Here is a 20,028-nt window from a genome sequence, read left to right on the forward strand (position 1 = left end):
AATCCTACCAGAGACAAAATTCAGTGCTTTCTGACCTCTGGCCCCCACAGACACGTTCTGTCCATGACTTTGCAGTTTTAGTCTACACTGCTCTATATTTCCCGAATGCCAAGGTCTCTCTCTTTTTTTTTAATCCAAACTCTTTCTCAACAAGGACCTGGCGGCATGATTATCCAATGTGAAGCACGCTGCTCGTGTGCGTGTGCATGTCTCCATCAACCACACTGGCTAGGGCTCCTGATTGTCTTTCAGCCAAATGTGCGGAACTTGGAAGTGGAACTTCTCAGCCGTCCTCTGGGTTGGACCTTCTCTCTACATCTTGGAACTCACGCTCTAAATATATAAGATATATCTATCTATCTATCTATCTATCTATCTATCTATCTATCTATTTATTTATATGCACGAGTGTTTTACCTACGTGTAGGTCTGTGCACATGCACATGCCTGGTGCCTGTGGAAGCCAACAGAAGGCACTCAATCTTCTAGAACTGGACTTAAAGTTGTGATCCACCATGTGCATGCTGGGAGCGGAACCTGGGTCCCCTGCAAGAGCAGCCGGAGCTCTTAAATGCTGAGCCATTTCTCCAGCCCCACGCTTCTTCTTTTTATGAGCTTATTCTGTAGCCCTGATGACCAAATCCAAGAGTTCTATGAAGGATAGTTTTAGTGGAGGAAAACACAAGCATACGAAAGTCAGAGATGCCTCCCCCACCATGTCTGCTGCTTTCTTAACCATCTGCACGTTCTTCCCTATCTCAATTTCACTTTCCTCATCAGGAAGATAACGCCTAGCTCATAATTTTTCTATCAAGAAGACCACAATATGTATAAAATTTCTGCCAGGTCATAGGTAATTCGGTAAACCTAAGACACCACATTAACATCTGGGGGAGGGGAGGGTTCTCTGCACTGGGAAGGGGTCCACCTCAGGTCTGGGACAGATGCTACTTACTGCAGGAGAGACGCCCCGTGGCTAAGAGCACTTGCTGCTCTTCCAGAGGACCAGGGTTTGATCCCAGCACCCACATCAGGCTGCTGACTCCAGTTCCGGGGGGTTGGGGGCTGCAGCCCACTTCTGGCCTCCAAAGGGACCAGGCACTTACATGGTATGCAGACACACATGCAAGCCAAACACCCACATATAACAAAGTAAAATTTAAAAAACTTTTAAATGCTATTTAAGCCAACAAGTTATAGAGATCCCCTTGGATACCAGAAACAATAAAGAGGCTATTTCCATGTTTACAATCACAGAGTCCCAAGTTGCCTTGCTCACAGCTGAAATGTCAACCTTTGCTGTAAAAGGAGTTTATAACCCTTGTATTTAGGTTGGACATGTAGGTCAGTGTAGAGTATTTGTCTGGTATGTGTCAAACCCTGTTTCTATCCATGGCATCTAAAACTAACAGAGCCAATCCTAACATTCTACCTTTCCTCCAAAGCATCGCAGACATGAGAACCAGCAAGCCCTGTCCCAGCTCATCCGGGGCGGCTCCTGCTCTTCCTTCCAGGCTCCACTCCAGATTCAACATTGATCCCAACAACATTGATCCCAACTCCACCAGAGGGGCTTGGCCCTGTGACAGACTGCCCACAGCAGACAATCTACTGTATTGGACTTACAGTGTTTGCAGTCTTATAAAACAGCAGGTCGTGCCAGATGAGAGCCAAGTGCTCAAAGGTAATTTATTTGATATTTAACTGAAGACTACACATTAACACAAAAAGGATAAGCAGGCTTGTTGTGTTCTTACATATGAAAAACATGCAAAAAACTATCACCATGATAAACTTTTAATTTTCAGGTAAGGTGGGTGCCTATAATAGCTGGTGAGGCACTTCACATAGGAAACTCATAAAATAACAAAGAAAATGCAAAACAGTGCCAAGCCTTCACAAAAGAGCCGGAGCTCCCAGGACAAGAGCACCCCACCTCCCTGATGACTTCACAGAAGCAAAGCGCCCACCAAAGCTGGTGCCCGATACTGAGCCAAAGGACAGCCAGCAAGTATTTTAAAGTAATTTATATGCGCTGTTCTCATTAGGTATCAAGAAAAATCCCAACTCAGCACTCTATCCAACTTCAGCAGCTCTAAGACAGAACAGTAATGAGGGTCCTGACTGATACTCTAGAAATCCATCATTCATTCCTTCTTGATAATTTTTTCTATAAGCCTACAATGCACAAAGAGTTCCCATTTAAGGCTAGGAATAGTCTCTCTGCAAGAAGCATGCTGAAGCAAGAACAAGTTGACTCTTAAATAATGGAAATCAGACTTTTAAACCAACTGTCAGCAGCTGTGGTATTGACCGCAGGATTTACTGAAGGAGGCAGAGGCAGGAGGACGAGGAGCACCAGTCTGAGACCTTTGAGCTACAGAGCGAGTTCCAGGGTAGCCAAGGCTTCACAGAGAAACCCTGCCTCCAAAACAAAACTCAAATTCAGATTCTGGTCAGAATAGAATCTGTGTTCTTGGGCAACTTCTATGCAGGGGTACTGGAGGCAAGCTCCCTACAGTACCTAAAATACGCAATCGCTTCCACGGCTGGTGAGACTATCCCCACAGAGTTCTGGCCACTGCTGAGACATCCACTGCTCTACATCCAAAATAACAAAATTAGATTTAGTAAAATTAGGGTTTGCAAGGTATCACAAAACTTTAGGACTCTTCTCAGTCAAGCACTGGGTGAAATGATCAGCAGATGCCAGTATCCACAGAAAGACTAGATTCAGCTCTACCATGTCCCCAAACCAGCACGGGGCCTTTGTCCAAGCTCCTATTAATCTAGGAACATCTAGCCTGATTATCTCTAGAGCTATCTAAAGGGATACAGAAAATGCAGCACTTTCATACTGTCTCACAAAAGTTTTAAGAGCAGTCAGCACACAAAGGAGAAGACAGTTTGTAGAACTGGAGAAGCTAGTTTTTCAAAATTAACACAAATGAACCTATTCACCAATATAGAATGAATAACATATTTCCAATTGGGTACATGTAAATGGAGTTTTCGCCACGCAGCCTGGACTGACTGGAATTAAATGAAAAAAGATTCTTATAAAGAATCCAAAAATAAGGAGCAATTTACAACTCCCAACGGGTCCCCAGCTAAAGGGAGACACCTAGAGGCTCCAAAGTGAGCTACTGGTTCCACTGGCCATCACCAAGCAAATACCAGACAGGGAAACTTACCTGAGATACAGAGCTAATGCCAACCTGATTCCTAACAAAGCTAGGTCACTTAATACAGGGCCTTAATACAGGGCCTGCTCTCGAGAGACCTAGGAGATTGGAGGAAAAGGAACCACACTAACTTCACGGGGGAAATTTGCTAATAAAGTATCTACTGACTTGGCTGATCTAGAAAAATCTCTCATGCATCTGTAACTATCACTATGCTCTCAGAGGTCAAATAAAATAAGACTGGAGTGGATGGGTAAGAGATGGAGGTAGCCAGGTACCTGGAGACTACACCGCAGAGGAGGTCAGGCGCTCAGGTTTCTGTTCGTCTTTAACTGGCCGATCTACTCACTCTCTCACGCTGGCTCTACTCTCTCATTTGCTCACTGTGTAGATTTTCAAAACTTCCTTTCCTGAAGAAAAACTAACATCGAATGTGTGTCCATAGAAAATGTGTGTGGAGACATGCTGGGAGTTAGAAGTTCTACACAAATGCCATGGGACAGCAATCATTTTCTTTTGGATGTTATACTTATTTCCTGGTAATAGAAAGCTGGGGTTTTTTTATTGTTATTTAATATGGGGTCTCATGTAGCCCATCTCATGTAGCTGGCCTCAAACCTGCTATGCAGGACTGCTGCTGTTCCTCCTGCCTCCACCTCCCAGCGCTGGAATCACAGGTGTGCACCACTGCAACCAGCTCAAAAGTAGTTTATGACTAAAAAGATAAACAGGCCTTGAAACTCAACTCTGTAGTCCTATCTGGGGGAGGCTGGGGCAGGAGGATTGCTCCAAGTTTGAGGCTAATTTTGGCTACTAAATGGCACCATGCTTTGTTGGCACTCCTCAAAGCTCTCTAAGTCTGGACCTGGGGACAATGCTCAACAGCAGGGTCAGTGCTGACCACCACAGCCAAGGAGACACAGTGGCTTTGCTCTCACTGCCTACAGAGAGAAGCTCAAACCACAGAAAATGACACTGCACAAAACGCCACAGTTGGCCAGTGCATGCTGTTACCCTACCACACTCAGAATGTAGGAGGAAGATCAGGGGTTCAAGGTCAACTTGAGCTACAGCTGAAGCCCAGGGAGGAGGGAGGACAGAGAGGAGGAAGGATAGAAAGGAGGCATGGAGGGAGGGAGGGAGCGAGGGAGGGAGGGAGGGAAAAACAGAGGAGGGATGGAGGGACAGAGGGAGGGAGGGGGAGTGGATTTGATGAAATGAGAGAACTGGATTAAAATTATGAAACTTGGATAAATTAAACTGTTTTCTACTTTTCTCTCAAATTTTGTGAAGCCTTACCGTAAAGATCAGGTCCATGAGAAGTAAAGACATTATACAAGACAATGTTGAGAGGGGCAATCACCAACTTCCCATAGTAGTAGCTGTCAATGACCACCACAGGCACCTAAAGCAGAAGGGAAAACAGCAGATGAAGTTCTCAAAATGCGAGGGGAAAAACTTGGGAATAAGGAAAAAATGATGCCCGGACACCTCCCTCCCCACGGCAGAAACCGCGGAGAGCATGAGAACAAGCAAGACAGGAAACTCACCAGGAAGAGAATCAGGGCCACCAGTGACCAGAGGAAGAAACTCTTCCACCTGTGCTTCACGGCCAGAGAGTCAAAGGCGATGGGTAAACTGTCCAATGGAGAAACAAAGTGAGGCCGTAAGCAAAGCAGCAAGTACTCGGGACAGAGACACACACACACTCACACTCACACACACACTCACACACGCACACACACTCACACACTCATACACACACTCACACACATACATACTCACACTCACACACACTCACACACACTCTCTCACACACTCATACACACTCACACACTCACACATACATACACACACTCACTCACACGTACACACACACTCACTCACACACACACACACTTACACACTCACACTCACACACTCACACACACACTGTGCAGAGAACAAAGCAGCTGTTGCCAGTGGCAAAGGAGGAAGGAAGCTCATGTGACAAGAGCCTTCTCAAAAATACACTGGTGTTTTCTCGGGCCACAGAGAGATGTGTGCCTCAGATGAACGACAAACACAAACACTAAACAACTGGACAAATGAGGCACTGGCCTGTAGGATTTGGACATGTAAGATACATTCATTATAAATTCATGTACACTTGTTATCCTACACCTCACAAACAAATACGGACCTGTCTCTTCTGAAATTAACTAGGATTTTATTATATATATTTTAACTTGTAATAATTTACTGTGGGGAGGGGGCTCTATAGGCACACATGTCATGGCGTGTGTGTTGGGGGTCTGTATGCACGAATGTCATGGCGTGTATGGAGGTCAGAGAATAACACTGAGGAGTCAGTTCTGATCCTGCCACATTTATATTGACTCCAGGGATCAAGCTCAGATCTCCAGACTGGCACAGCAAGTGCCTTTCCCTGCTGAGCCGCCTCTCCTTGCTCTCCCTTCATTATCTGAGGCAGGGTCAACCCCGACCCTGAGCTCCTCTCCTCCATTCTGCTAGGCTAGCTGGTCTGTGTTCTAGACATTCATCCACCTCCCCCACATCAGAATTATAGAAGCACCACCACACCCACCTTTCAAGTGACAGCTGGGGATCAAACCTGAGTCCTCAGACTTACAGGCATCATCCCCCAGTCTCCACAACTCCTTTTACTTCATTAAGTCTGCTGTCTCATACACTCTAGGCAAACATTCTACCACTGAGCTATACCTGATAAGTAGATACTTTTTTTGTTTTTTGTTTTTTTAAGACTTATTTATTATTATATCTAAGTACGCCATGGCTATCTTCAGACACACCAGAAGAGGGTGTCAGAAGAGGGCATCAGATCTCATTATGGATGGCTGTGAGCCACCATGTGGTTGCTGGGAATTGAACTCAGAACCTCTGGAAGAGCAGTCAGCAGTCAATACTCTTAACTGGTGAGCCATCTCCCCAGCCCCAAGTTTTTTTTGTTTTTTGGGGTTGGTTTTTCTTTTGTTTGTTTTTTGTTTTTTGTTTTTTGGAGACAGGGTTTCTCTGTATAGCCCTGGCTGTCCTGGAACTCACTCTGTAGACCAGGCTGGCCTCGAACTCAGAAATCCGCCTGCCTCTGCCTCCCAGAATGCTGGGATCACAGCAAGATTTATCTTTTTAATTACCCATATAATGTGTATCTATGTACGTGGGTGCGGGCACTGACAAAGCCCAGAAGCGGGTGGCAGATCCCCTGGAACTACAGTAATAGGCAGCTGTAAGCCACCCAACATGGATGCTGGGAACCAAAGCCAGGCTCACTCTCAATCACAGAGCCATTTCTCCAGTATAATCAACAAGCCAGCACAAACCAGGAAGGAAGTAGTGGGAACAGAGAGGAGAGATGCCGCAGCGGGTTAGAGCAGGGCTGCTCTTCCAGAGGACCCGCATGGCAATTCAGTTCCAGGGAATCTCACACCTCTTCCTGGCCTCCAGGAACACTGCACATGTGTGCACAGACATACATGCACCACTTGAACATAAAAATCTTTTTTTTTTTTAAGGAACGAGAAAGACAAAAGGAAACACTTGGATCCTGGGTGATAAGGAAAATGCACAGCACAGAATGAAGCAGTGTGTGAAAACAGAAACACGCTTTAAAAAAAGAGAGAGGGGATTCTCAGGAGAGGGAGAATGACAAGAGCTTGACACGGGAGACAGGACTGAGATGCACTGCACATGCATATGAAAATGTCACAGTGAAGCCAGTATGTATAGTTCACCTATGCTACTAAAGCACGTTAAAAAGTCAGCATAATCTTAAGAGCAAATTTCTCCAAATCTTAGTGTCTGTTTTCTCATTTATAAAATACTAATTTTATTGTATTTCCTTGCAGAGTTCTAACATTTAGAAATAAAAACACATGAAGGGTTTGGCAATGCTAGTAATGCTAACATTCAGCAGGAGGTAGGGAGTCATCATTCTCATTAGGATAAAGCACATCAATACACAGTATGCTTTTGCTCCCCAGAGTCTTTGTCAATCATTATGTTTCCTTTAACTTCAGATGCTGCCGTGGCAATCTGCATCCAACATTAGGATTGACCAGGTGCCCAGTGATATACAGGAGAGGAATAACTTTGGTTTCTTACCCAAGAGCTGCACTAAACGGCCACCCTATGATAGCCCCAGCTGCTACTCCAAGCACAGCAATAGGTGTCTTGTCCATGTACCATCCAGTCATAGCAATCAACGTGGTGTACATGCAGAAGCTGCTGGGGAGGAATGCTGCAAGGGGAAAGAAACAAGAGTCAGAGTATATGCTCATTTTTAAAAATTCACCTGCACTACAAAAATGCCAATAATTATGAACATGTTTTGGAAAACATTCTATTAGAAACAAGCAGTAAGGTTGGAGATATGACTCAGTTGCTGGAGTGCTTGCTTAAGATGCACAAAACCCTGGGTTCAGTTCCGAGGACACAAAAAAACTGGGCATGGTGGTGCACACCTATGATTCCAGCCCTCAGGAGGTAGAAACAAGAAGACAGAAGTTCAAGGGCATCCTTGGCTGTACAGAAAGTCTGAGGCTACACGAGATCCTATGTAGAAAGAAATATACAGAAAAAGGAAGGGAGAGGAAGGGAAGAAATGGGCAGTCAGGAAACTCTGCTTTTCAAAAAACAAAATGCACTGATTTTTGTTTTCTCACATCTGTGAGCACACAGGGCCGTAAGTTCCACAGCACTACCCATGCCATTCCTTTTCTGGCCTGCACCTCAATGTAAAGCTTACAAACATCCAGTTTCTCCAGAAACCTCAGACGTATTAGCATGCAGGAAACATGATTCGAAAGACTCAGTGCCCTTGCAGATGATATACGGGTTCTGAAGTGCTCTAAGACACCCTGGTTCACACCTGTACCCTATGGGGACTCCAGGAAGCCTTCTCAAGGCTCAGAGTCACATTCTGACCCTAGCATAGCCCCTTAATTATATTTACCATGATCTTGTTACAGTGTGCTATAGTCTGAACACACTCAAGGCCTTTGCCACAACAGCAAACCCTTCCTAACAACTCTAAACAAAACTGTGGCCATTCATGCTTCACAGGAGCTATCCCTGGTGCAGAAACACCAGCTGGTTCTGTCAGAACTCCAATGGCTAGGCAGGGAGATTTAAGACACTCAGCAAGGGCCCTCTGCTCCAAAGCTTCTGGATGCCACAGTGCCTCAACTGGCACTGTAAAACTAAAGACACAGGAAGTCCTCACATATGCAAATCTGTTTCTGGATTACCAAAGTAAATAAAACATAGAACATGTGAGAAGCAACTTTCACATGAAGGTGGTAAACAATGTCAATTCCAGCTGCCAATGCAGAGTACAGAAGAACAGAAATATCTGAGGTCTCTGCTAATCCTGATGAAGCAGACAAACAGCGGCCTGCCCAGTATTCATGTTATAAAAAGCAAGTGCTCCCTTTCACCGATGCAACTGTAGAGGAAGGTGGGCCTAGTAGCCCTCAGCTGTCCGCTTACTTACCGGATGAGGAGCAGAACATGCCTGTGCTGAGCACCAGGAAGGCCAACATCATTCGACTCACATGCAAACCAAACTTCTTGCACACAGCCCTTGAAGAAAGATAAAGACCATTAACAGTGCAGATACTAAGAGACAGACATTGCAAAGCAAAGAAGAAATGGAGGCCTGTATGCAAAATAACACTAAAGACCTAACGTAAAATATAGAGCAGTCTAGACTCGTTAGGAATTCCATGTATATAAGAAACCCAAGCCTCTTATGCCTGGTGTTGGGCATAAGAAAAAAGCTCCTTACTTAAGAGGAAATGAACTTAAAACTCACTGGGAACTTCATGTGTACAAGGAATTTCATGTGTACAAGAAATCGGCTTCTTACAAGAAAAGCTTCTTCTTTAAGAAAAGCTCCATATTTAAATTTTTACCTATTATTAGTAGGGAAATAGCATGAGATGGTGAGAAATACCAGACAGCAGGTTGAGGCAGTTCAAACTCCGGCTCCGCTGTTTACCAGCTGTGGCTAGATATATAATCTGCAATCTGTAAGATGAGGAGAGTGACCACACCCACATAAAGCTTCTGTGAGAAATATACATGAAAAGTACTTAGAAAAGAGCCTAGCACAAAGTTGTGCAGTAAGTGGTTGTTCTCAGCACGGATCACATAAAAGCAGAGGGATACCAGGGCAGTGGGGGCGCAAGTCTGTAACTGGGCACTCGGGAGACAGAGGCAGGCAGATCTCTGAGTTTGTGGCCAGCCTGGTCTACAGGGAGAATTCCAGGACAACCAGGGCCACACAGAGAAATCTTGTCTGGAAAAACAAAACAAAACAAAAGCAGAGAGGAAGAGTACAAGGAGTTAAAGGTTTAAGTGGTGATGAAGGAAAGAAGATGGGGGGAGATGAAGAAGAAGAGGGGCAGAATAACCAAAACTAGAAATGTGCGATAACCCTGTGGGAACCTACTGCTGTGCAAGCTAGTCAACAGAGGTATCTTGCATGAGTAGTAGACAATACTGTTCCCAGAAAACATGGATTAGTACATGAAAATATCAACACTGGACATGGCACACTTCCCTACGAGTCACTGCTGGGAAGGTCACAGGTCCCCAAAACAACCCGTGCTATTTCCAGTGATCATTTTCCCATCACAACTAGATAACACCCTATTGCTGAAGGTACTGCAAACTTTGTTTGCAGGACCAAAATCAAGCTAGCACTAACCTGGAAACTGCCCCCTGCTGGCTAGGGCTCCTAGTGCTGAAAGGAGCTCTAGAGACATCTGAAGGAGAAAGTCATCACGGTCTTCTGCAGAAGGGACCCTATCTATATACAGTAGTACAAACCTGTCAGGAATACCTGTTAGGGGTAACCAAGCATGTTCTGACTGGATCTGAGTCCTCCTTCACAGGAGCAATCAATCCATGCCTGATATTTTAACCTTCCCACTGCTGGGAAGATCATAGGCTTTAGTGGGGAGTCTACCAGTGTAATAGACATATCAAGTGCCTTCTGAGGCTGGAGAGATGATGCAATGGCTAACAGCTCTAGCTGCTGTTCCAGAAGACCAGATTTCAATTACCAGCATCCACATTGTGGGTTACCCTGTTCCTGGGGAATCTGGCACTCTTTTGGCCTCTCAGGGCAATAGGCACATACAAAGTACACAGATATACGTGAAATTAAAATTCCTCTACACATTGATTTAAAAAAAATCTTCTAAGTATTTCTGTTCACATACATAGATCAGTGCTGTACTCAACCTTGGACTGAGAGGGGCGACTATTTACAGTGGTCAAGAGTTAACAGGAGACTCGTCACCAGCCCAAGTGACGAGAATGAGTATGGAGTGCTCAGACGTAAAAGGGACATGGACACCAAACCACCACCAAGGTCCAGGGAGCATTACTGACAGGGGGACAGAAAGAACTCTGTAAGAGCCAGAGGATGGGGAGGAGTGCTATACAACGCTGTCTTCTGGACAGGACATGGCCAGAGCACGAAGCCCTGAAGCCACCCTCCCGCCCCCACTCAGCACTATGGAGTGCTTCTGTCTCTGTCGCTGGAGCTAGAGATGGCTTCCATCTTCCAGCTCAGGGTGGGGGAGGGTGGAGGAGGGTGGGGGTGGGAGGGTGGGGAGATGGGGGGATAGGGGGTGGGGGAGTGGGGGGTGTCCTCTTTCAGCTGCACTGTTCTTAGAGGTACTTCTCCATTAGTTCCTGGTCAGTTCTAAGATAGTTTCTCTCTCTCTGGTATTTTATACACTTTCCTTTTTGTATTTTCAGGCTACTAAGAAGGCTTACTCAGTTTATGGATCAATTTTCAGTGCCTCTGGGAAGCTGTGAGCTGTTTTCCCCTGAGTCCAGCCTTCTCTCATTCTCTATGAGATCAGATGTAGATGCCCTCTACACCTTACTTCCTCTATATTTCTTTCTCTATACTTTACTCCTAGCAACTTCTGCAAATTGATCTTTCCCTTTACTACTCTATTGACTAGCAGCTTTAATCTGTTTAGGCTATCTACTGAGTTTTGAATATCAATATTACATGAATTTCATGGATGCTGCATATATACATTTGTATGTATGCATATGTATATAAATAGAAAGTCAACATGAAACAACTGCATTTTCATCTCTCTGGGATCTCTCTCCATTTTTCCCACTGGCCTGGTCCTTTCCAAAGGCTGTTCTGTTCATCATGGTTTCAGTTTCCTCTTCCATGTCTCTACACACAGTAAATACTGGCTTCGCTTTATTAACTGCTAATAAGCAAAGGTTCACAGGCCAGCTTTTTTTAGCCGACTGCAGCGCACCGTCTGACAGCCCTTCAGTGTCCTGTCTCTGTTTATGGTTCCCCTGATCTGGGAGGAGCTTCCATCCTGGCTTCTTCTTTCTGTTTGTCACACTGCCCTGGGAGCCGCGCCCCCTCTTCCCCCCCACCACCTTACATTCCCATACTTGCTTGTGCATTACAACTTTATTCCTGCTGATTTTTGTCAACTGGGTTAAGAGTACAATTCTCTAGAGAAATTTTTATATGATGTATGGGGCCTCTATAACCTGGGACAATTTACCATAAATCCTCATCATGGGACTTAGGAGATGACATGGGTGATTTAAGGCCCAAATCCACATGAAAACCAATTCATGGGTACAATCCCCAGCGGGAATACCAGTTTTGTTTTTACTTCTGTTCTCCAGAGTCAAAGCCAAAAATTAATTTTAATCGGACACATCTAGCTATATGAAGAGTTCTTATAATAATCCTTAAATCTGAGTATATTTTTTTAAATTTCTGATCTTTAAAATGTTTTTTTCATTCATTTTTATTTCCTGTATATTGCACATATGTTGGTGTGAGGGTGTCAGATCCTCTGGAACTAGAATTACAGACCATTGTTAGCTGCCACATGGATGCAGGGAACTGAACCCTGGTCCTCTCCGAGAGCAGCAAGTACGCTTTACTACAGAGCCATCTCTCCAGCCTGAGGATCTTTTAATATGTTAAGGCACTATTAAATTTAAATGGTTTTTAGGTGTTTTCTTTTTTCAAAGGCAGATACTTTACTCGACTACTTAAATGCATATGGACTCATTAATATTCAGTCAACTAAGAGCTACATGTGTGAGGCAATGTGTTGAGGGCAAAGGAGAGCAGAGTCCTCCTGACCGTCCCTGTAAGCTCAGCTCCGCGGAGAAGGAACCAGCCTTCCACTGAAGACCAAAACTAAGGTTCCACTAACTCCTGCGAGGACCAGTGAGGTGTGTACTGCAAACTAAGACCAGTGTATGCGAAGGGGAGCAGGAGCTAGGACTCCTCCTCAGTTAGGACCCAGACAAGAAGGTGCCCTTCCGCCAGAACACCAGGAGGAGGAAGGAGAGCCGCCTGACTGGCTGCGCCCCTGCGCTACAGGGGGCCCTAGAGCTCTTGGATGTAGAGTTTCGATACTTACTTATAAAAGTAAAGTTCACAAACACAGCTCACAAAAGCCAGGAGACATCTCAAAAAGTAGAATACAAGAATCTGAAAGAAACCCAGAGTAAAAAAAACTGAGGTCAGCAACAGGAGCCAGCAAGCGTGGGAGGGCGAAAAGGTCTCAGCTGCTGTCAGGAGCGGTGCGGTGCGTGAGCCAGCACAATCCTCTTCAAGAGCCGAGTACTGAGAGCTACATGGATTTTCAAATCCCCAGACTCAGTGAACCTACTTCTTTTACTGTAAGAGGGATGGGAGCCTCCATTCATAAGAACACCGACCCTAGCACTATTAATTTAGTAAAAAGTACAAAATCTCCAACTATAAGTAAGTATGTAAGGAACCATGCTGCTTCCACTTTGGAGAGAGTATTAACCACTCCTGACCACGGCTGCAAGGATGGAGAAGCTGACCGGTGCTGTTCATTTGTTGCTCACTCAGTAAGTGCCCACCCTCCCTCTCCCCCCCTCCCCTCCTAACGCAGGGTCTCACACTGCAGGGCAGGCTAGTCTGAAACCCTCTATGGCTGGCACGATGACCTCAAACCTATACTATCCCCTCGCCTCAGCCTCCCAAGTGCGAGGACGGTCCATGTAAGCTACCTAATCTGGCTACAACAGCGTGTGTTAAGGAGCCATAAAATGTTAAATACTGATTATTTACAAAAGACATCAGTATTACAGCTATGGAAACTGCATGCATATGAAAGGCTGGGATGGAGCTATTTACCTCCTGTCTCCTACATGTCTGTAATACTGGCTGACCAGTTCTATGATTAATTGCATAAGATTGGCCGGGCAGTGGTGGCGCACGCCTTTAATCCCAGCACTTGGGAGGCAGAAGCAGGCAGATTTCTGAGTTCGAGGCCAGCCTGGTCTACAGAGTGAGTTCCAGGACAGCCAGGGCTATACAGAGAAACCCCGTCTCGGAGAATAAGAAAAGAAAAAAGAAAGAAAAGAAAAAAAAAGAAAAGAGAAGAGAAGAGAAAAGAAAAGAAAAGAAAAGAAAAGAAAAGAAAAGAAAAGAAAAGAAAAGAAAAGAAAAGGATATCTTAATGACAAATACATGAAGAATATTCTTCCTGCTAATCACCAGGGAGTCCATTCACAGTGGAAAGCAGCTCAGATACACAAGAAAGTCAGAGGTGGCAAACAGGAAGGCTAGGCTTCAGGGCTGCACGCAGAAGTCAGGGCCTGGCTGCGGGGTCCCACACTGTCACATCGCATTGGCATTCACACACAGATCCAGAAGCAGAGAATACTCACAGGGTTTTGCAAAGGGAAAGTGCCCAGAAAGCAGAGTGCCCAGCATTACACACCACCTTTCACACACCCCACTCTCTTCAGCATGAAGAAGTAGGGTTCAGACTACAGCAGTGGAGCTCAACCTTCCCAGCACTGCGACCCTTTTACATGGTTCCTTATGTTGTGGTGACCCGAAACATAAAATTATTTTTGTTGCCACTTCATAACTATAATTTTGCTACTGTTATGAACCATAATGTAAATATCTAATGTGTAGGATATCTGATATGTAACCACAAAGGTGTTAACACAAGGTTGACAGCCACTATTCTACAAGCTATAATTCTCTTTACAAGTAGGTCCCAATGGACTCAGGCTGGCAGAGCTAACAGGAAGATGGGCCTGAAGTAGGAACAAAAGGGGAATCTTCCTCCCCATTTTCATGTATCCTGGTTAGTTTTTATTACCAACTTGACATAACCTAGTATCATCTGGGAAGAAAACCTCCCTTGAAGAACCGCCTTAATCAAACTAAACTGAGGCCACATCTGTGAGAGACTATTTCGACTAATGATTGATGTAGGGGAATGCAGCCCACTATGGGCGGCACTATCCCTTAGCAAACAGCCCTGGACTGTACTGAAAGCTAGCTAGAAAGATGTGGTAGCACACAGTTTAACACCAGCACTGGGGAGGCAGAAACAGAGAGATCTTTGTGACTTCAAGGCAAGCCTTGTCTACAAAAATAAGAAAGCCAGCTGATCAGGAGCCAGGGAGCACGCCAGCAAGCAGCATTTCTCCATGGTATCTGTCTCACGCCAAGTGGGTTCCTGAGATAACTTCCCTTAATGACGGACTGTGCCCTGGAAGTATAAGCCAAATAACCCCTTCCCTCCAAGTTGCTTTTATTCAGAATATAAAAAGCCACAGGATGAAACTGGAATACATGCTGTTCATGTCACATGTATTGGGAACAGTGACAGAAGACGACTCTGGGAACAGCAAGTTTAATGTGATATGGACATTCAACTAGAAACAACAGCTGTGAGTGTTTCTTCAAGTTGCTGGTTCTCTATTGAGTCCTCTATCTTATTTTTCCTTTAACAAGTTCATAAGCAAAAACAAACCTAAAAACCCAGAAACTTGGTAGAGAGGGAGAAACAGTGTCCTGCCGCTTTCTATGAGTTCCACCTCTCTGATCGCTGTGAACAAGTGCAACTGGAACCGCATCTGCCTTCCAAAAAACTTGTCAATGGGCCGGAGAATGACATGAACAAAAGCCCCACAGCATTAAGTCCCATTGGGTCGTACACAAATTTGGACTCCTCCTACTTCTCAGTCTCATTCAATCCACCCCACACTTTCTCCATAAACCAAACTAATGGCCTTTTTCTCATCATTAGACCTTCAATTTACAAAGCCAGTTCCTAGTGCTAGAGACATACATGACTCAGTGGTTAAGAGTTTGGGTTGTTACTCCAGAGGACTAGAGTTCAATTCCCAGCTCCCATGTCAGGCATCTGAGTGACCTGTAATTACAACTTTAAGGGTTCTGACATCTCTGGACTCCATAAGCAGGTGTGTGTGTGTGTGTGTGTGTGTGTGTTTAGCACGCGCGTGTGTTTGGCAAAAGGCATAAGCCTAAATATTCAAGTAACTTAGTGAAGTCCAAACAAAACAAACTTAAAAAAATATTTCATACCAAAACACAGACTGTCCAGAACTCCCTCAGCGGAGTCTCAAGCACTCCACCCCCATCCTGCCTTTGTACTTTTCCCCGACTCTTCCCCAGAGAGCTGCAAGGCAGGCTAGCCTTGGTCATTATCCCACCGTGTAAAACAGTGTACACTAAGTAAAAGCTGCTCTACTGGCATAGGTGGAATGAGGGCTGCACAGACAATCCTTCCAACGAGGGCCTGACACAGAAACCTGGGAAACGAGGGGAAAGCACCTGAGTCTGCAGAGCCTGGCAAGACTCCATCTCAAAGAAGAAAAATGAAAAGAGCAAAGAAAGATATCAGACTTTTGGCCAGCAATAGATTTTGTCCCCTTTTCAAAACTGGCCCCAGACTTACCTCTCGGCGGATGTGAGTGCTACCAGGTCAGCCAGCCCTTACCTTGTTAGTCTGCAGAATCCGGGCATGAAATGCAGCTGGCCAGGCATGCAGCAACAGGTAAGCATATGAGCGGATGGCATACACGGGGGAGTATTCCCACGTCTGAAACCCCTTCCCGTAGATGAGGTAGTGTGTCTGAAAGCAGAAACAGATGTGTTATACTAGCAAAGGCCCTCCAGAGGGCTTAGAGGCGAGGAACCTGTGCTGAAACTGTTGAGAATTAACATCTGTAACTAATGAATGAGAAAAGAAACACATGACCTCATATTTTTAAATGAAGAAGCTAAAATTTTACTGGATTTATTTTCCTAAAATAGGTTTAACCAAAACAGAAAAACTGTAACTCTTTTATTTTCCTTAAGTCACACACACTAAGCATCTTCTGATTTTTGATACAAACTGTGATCTGGTAACTTCCAAATTTCCTCTAATAGGAAATCAGTGAAAAGAAAACAAAAACAAAAGCAAAAAAAAATTAAAAAAACCTCAAGAAACAACATTGCAAGCTGACGATGCACAGCACTACTGTCCTGGCAAAGGCCACTCTTGCTGTGACGGAGCACCGTGACCCAGAGCAACTTGGAGAAGAAAGGGTTCATTTCTTCTTTCCTATTATTATTATTGTTATATTTTTCATTATTTAAAACAATTTTTGAATTCAAATATATTTTGATCGTATCCTTCCACTCCTGTGCCTCTAGATCCTCTCCCCATCCCTACTCATCCAACTTTTAAATTCTTTCTCAAAAAAGAAACAAGCCAGGCAGTGGTGGCGCACTCCTCTAATCCCAGCACTTGAGGCAGAGGCAGGCGGATTTCTGAGTTCGAGGCCAGCCTGGTCTACAAAGTGAGTTCCAGGACAGCCAGGGCTACACAGAGAAACCCTGTCTTGAAAAAAGAAAAAAAAGAAAGAAATAAAGAAAGAAAGAAAGAAAGAAAGAAAGAAAAGACTCAATACAATAATAAAACCAAGAAAACAGATTAAATCACATCCAAAAAGGGAAAAAAAAATACAAACACCAAACTGTAACCAAATACAAGCACACACAATGAAAACTGGAGTCCGTTATATATGTTGGTCAACTACGCCTGAGCATGAGGCCTGTCCTGGAGTGGTTGTATTTCCAGTGCCACTTTATTGGACAAAACTGATTTTCCCTCTCTCAGTAGGGATAAATGACAGTTAACCTTTACTACTACTAACTTTACGCTAGTGGCTAGGTTTTCATTCATTTTTTAAAAAATCATAATAAAATTTAATAAGATAAAACAAAAACTACCACATCAAAGTTGGACAAGACAAACCAGTAGAAGGAAATGCAGTTCCATGTAACAGTTAATCATCAAAAGCAGTGAAGACAGGAACTCAAGCAGGACAGGGACCCGGAGGCAGGAACCTGCAGGTAGGCGCTGAGGCAGTGGCCCTGGGGAATGCTGCTTACTGCCTTGCTCCTCATGGCTTGCTCAGCTTGCTCTCTGATAGAACCCAGGACCACCAGCCCAGGGATGGCACTACCCACACTAGGCTGGAGCCTCCCCATCAATCACTAATAAAGAATATGCCCTGCAGGCTTGCCCTACAGTCCAGTCTTATGGAGGCATTTTCTCAGTTGAAGCTCCCTTCTGTTCTAATGACTCTGCCTGTGTCAACCTGACATAAAACTAGCCAGCTATTTTGCAAACTATTTTGGCAAACATAAGAAGAAATAAACTTAAGAAGGTGGAAGAATGTAGCTTCTGCCTAAGAAATGGGATCTGGACATGAGGAAAATGCATGATTTTATTTCCCTCAAGTTTTGGAGTTATCGTTAGCTTTAAACCCTACACCCACAAGTATTACTTAGACTTACAAAACCATTTAAAAGGTAATTGTAAATGTCACCTTTGGGTGTGACAGCTAAAGGTCAGAGACTTGAGTAATAACTAAATAAACAGTATGGGCTTTCTTTTAAACCTATCTTACTTATGTGTCTATATCTGCATGCGTGTAGGTATGCATTTGTGTGCCTGGAGATCAGATGAGGACATCAAATTATTTTTATTTTGAGACAGGGTCTCTCTGTGTAACCCAGCCTGGCCTAGAACTCATATGAGCTGCCTGCCTCTGCTCCTGAGTGCTGTGATTAAGGCATGCGCCACCACACTGGGCTGTCATATTTTCTTTTGGAGCTGGAGTCACCTGCACTTGAGCTGCTGGAATGTGAACTATTATCCTCCTCACAACCACAAATCAACAGTTTTTAGGATATAAAATTGAAAGCTATTTATTTTAGTATTTTCCACACTTACATTCTACATGATTAATTTGTCCTAAGTACCAAATCAAGATCAAAGGCCAAAATCCCAGAACTAGGGATGTAGCCCAGTCGTAAACCATAAGCTTTGAACGCCCGAAGCCATGGGTTAGATCCCTAGGATTGCAAAAACTGAAGCCCAGCGGAGGCGATCACCTACTGGTTCCCAGTAGTTGAATGTTTCATCACAGTCCGAGATGTTGCTCAGAAGAGCCGCGCACAACCTCGCTGAGAGCAGACACTTGAAAGCAGTGGATCCTTCAGGGGCCCAGACTTGCCCTGCTTTATTTCCAGACCTGCCCAGAAGGAAAAAGCAAAATCATTAGCGTTATCAGGAAGGTCCTGCTAGGGAAGACTAAAACCAGACAGAAAAGGCAGGAATGGCAAAAGACAGCGCTGCAATAAAGCCCTTCACCTAAAAGAGCTAAAGCTTTGTTATCTTTGAGAATGAATAAGGAATTGAGCTTTCAATCGTACCGTCCACTTCCTGCTTCTAAAGTACACACTTATTCACACACCTCGGCTGTTTCACCTCAAGCCAACTGGTCACTCACATGAAGACCACAATGTTCTCACTCTTCATTTCTTCCTTAAAGTCAGTCCTTGTCAAGGCTTTATCTATTCCCTCCTCCTTCAAATGAATGAGGCCTAATATAAGGTGCAGGTGCAGACCTCTGTTCCCACGTGCTGACAGCCCCTTTAACGCAGACCTAACCTACAAGCTACCGGCTTGGAGGCTGATGGGTTCAAGGGCTAGAGGCCCACAGGAAGGGAGAAAACTAAACCGCAGTGAGACTCGGGTGTAAAAGGCATACTCTCCTGCCAACGGCTTCCACAGAGGCTCCGCTAACTCTACCAGCGCGAAGCCTGCTCTTGTGGACTTGAACCTGAAGCATGGCAGACCCTTGCTGAGAAGATGCAGGCATCTGCGGAGGGGATCGACGCGAACTGGGACGCTCCCACGAGGGGCAGGAGTAAGAACGCCGGGTTGAGGCGGACACCGCCGGCAGAGAGCAGACCCTGGGCGGAGAGCAGAGCCACGGCTCGCAGCAAAGAGCAGACCCCCGGCGGGGAGCGCAGAGCCCCGGTGGGGAGCAGAGCCCCGGGTGAGCCAGAGCCCCGGTGAGGAGCAGAGCCCCGGCGAAGAGCAGAGCCCCGACTGGGACCCCCGGAGCCGCCCGACCCTCCCGCCGGCCACGCCCTCCGACCGCACACGTACTCTGGCCGCGGCTCCGCGCCTGCCTCCCGGCTGCCTTGCAGCTCCGGCAGCTTCTCCGCAGCTGGGCCCGCGTCCCCGCCGCTGCCCTTGAGGCGCTGCCGGGCCCTTCGGCTCGCCATGCTTAGCGTCGGGGAAAGGATAGAATTCTGCACGCTAAGAAATCGGTGAAGGCGCAGACATTGCTTGGCTGGGCAACGGTGTCTGCCGAGGGACAAAAAGCCTTGACATGCGCAATAAAAACTGAAATATTGTGTCAATGGACCAATTGGGGCGAAGCCTTCGCTAGCCCTCCCACTTCTGACTCTAGGTATTTCTTCCTTCCTTTAATTTGCTTATTCAACATCTCAGCACTCCCCCTTGCCAACGCTACATACAATGTAGTGTGTGGAGGTATAGCACAGCTGCCTACCCAAGGAGAGGTCTCTAAAAGGTTACTTTAACATTTAACATCTTGCCTTGTCTTGTTGAGAGAGATGGAGACAGCCAAT

General features: G+C 45.3%; 1 protein-coding gene across 5 annotated transcripts in view; it reads right to left on the reverse strand.

Annotated features, from left to right (window-relative positions):
- Alg9 (ALG9 alpha-1,2-mannosyltransferase) overlaps positions 1-19,767 on the reverse strand; it is a 64,447-nt gene extending 44,680 nt beyond the window's left edge. For 2 of the 5 annotated variants that reach the window (XR_007978833.1, XM_052188364.1), the window contains exons 1-8: positions 19,541-19,767; positions 18,482-18,617; positions 16,028-16,162; positions 12,647-12,717; positions 8,698-8,786; positions 7,308-7,443; positions 4,736-4,823; positions 4,485-4,590 (exon numbers count right to left, since the gene is read on the reverse strand). Coding sequence is in view for 4 of the 5 variants with exons in the window: in XM_052188364.1 (XP_052044324.1) it covers positions 4,485-4,590; positions 4,736-4,823; positions 7,308-7,443; positions 8,698-8,786; positions 12,647-12,717; positions 16,028-16,162; positions 18,482-18,617; positions 19,541-19,659 (880 nt within the window). In the remaining variant the exon portion in view is untranslated. Of the gene's footprint in view, positions 1-4,484; positions 4,591-4,735; positions 4,824-7,307; positions 7,444-8,697; positions 8,787-12,646; positions 12,718-16,027; positions 16,163-18,481; positions 18,618-19,208; positions 19,487-19,540 lie in introns of those variants that run through there. The other 3 variants (XM_052188363.1, XM_052188367.1, XM_052188365.1) reach the window with 3 other exon arrangements.
- Positions 19,768-20,028: the final 261 nt, after the last annotated feature.

Source organism: Apodemus sylvaticus, chromosome 7 (genome assembly GCF_947179515.1).
Source record: "Apodemus sylvaticus chromosome 7, mApoSyl1.1, whole genome shotgun sequence".
Lineage (NCBI taxonomy): Eukaryota > Metazoa > Chordata > Mammalia > Rodentia > Muridae > Apodemus > Apodemus sylvaticus.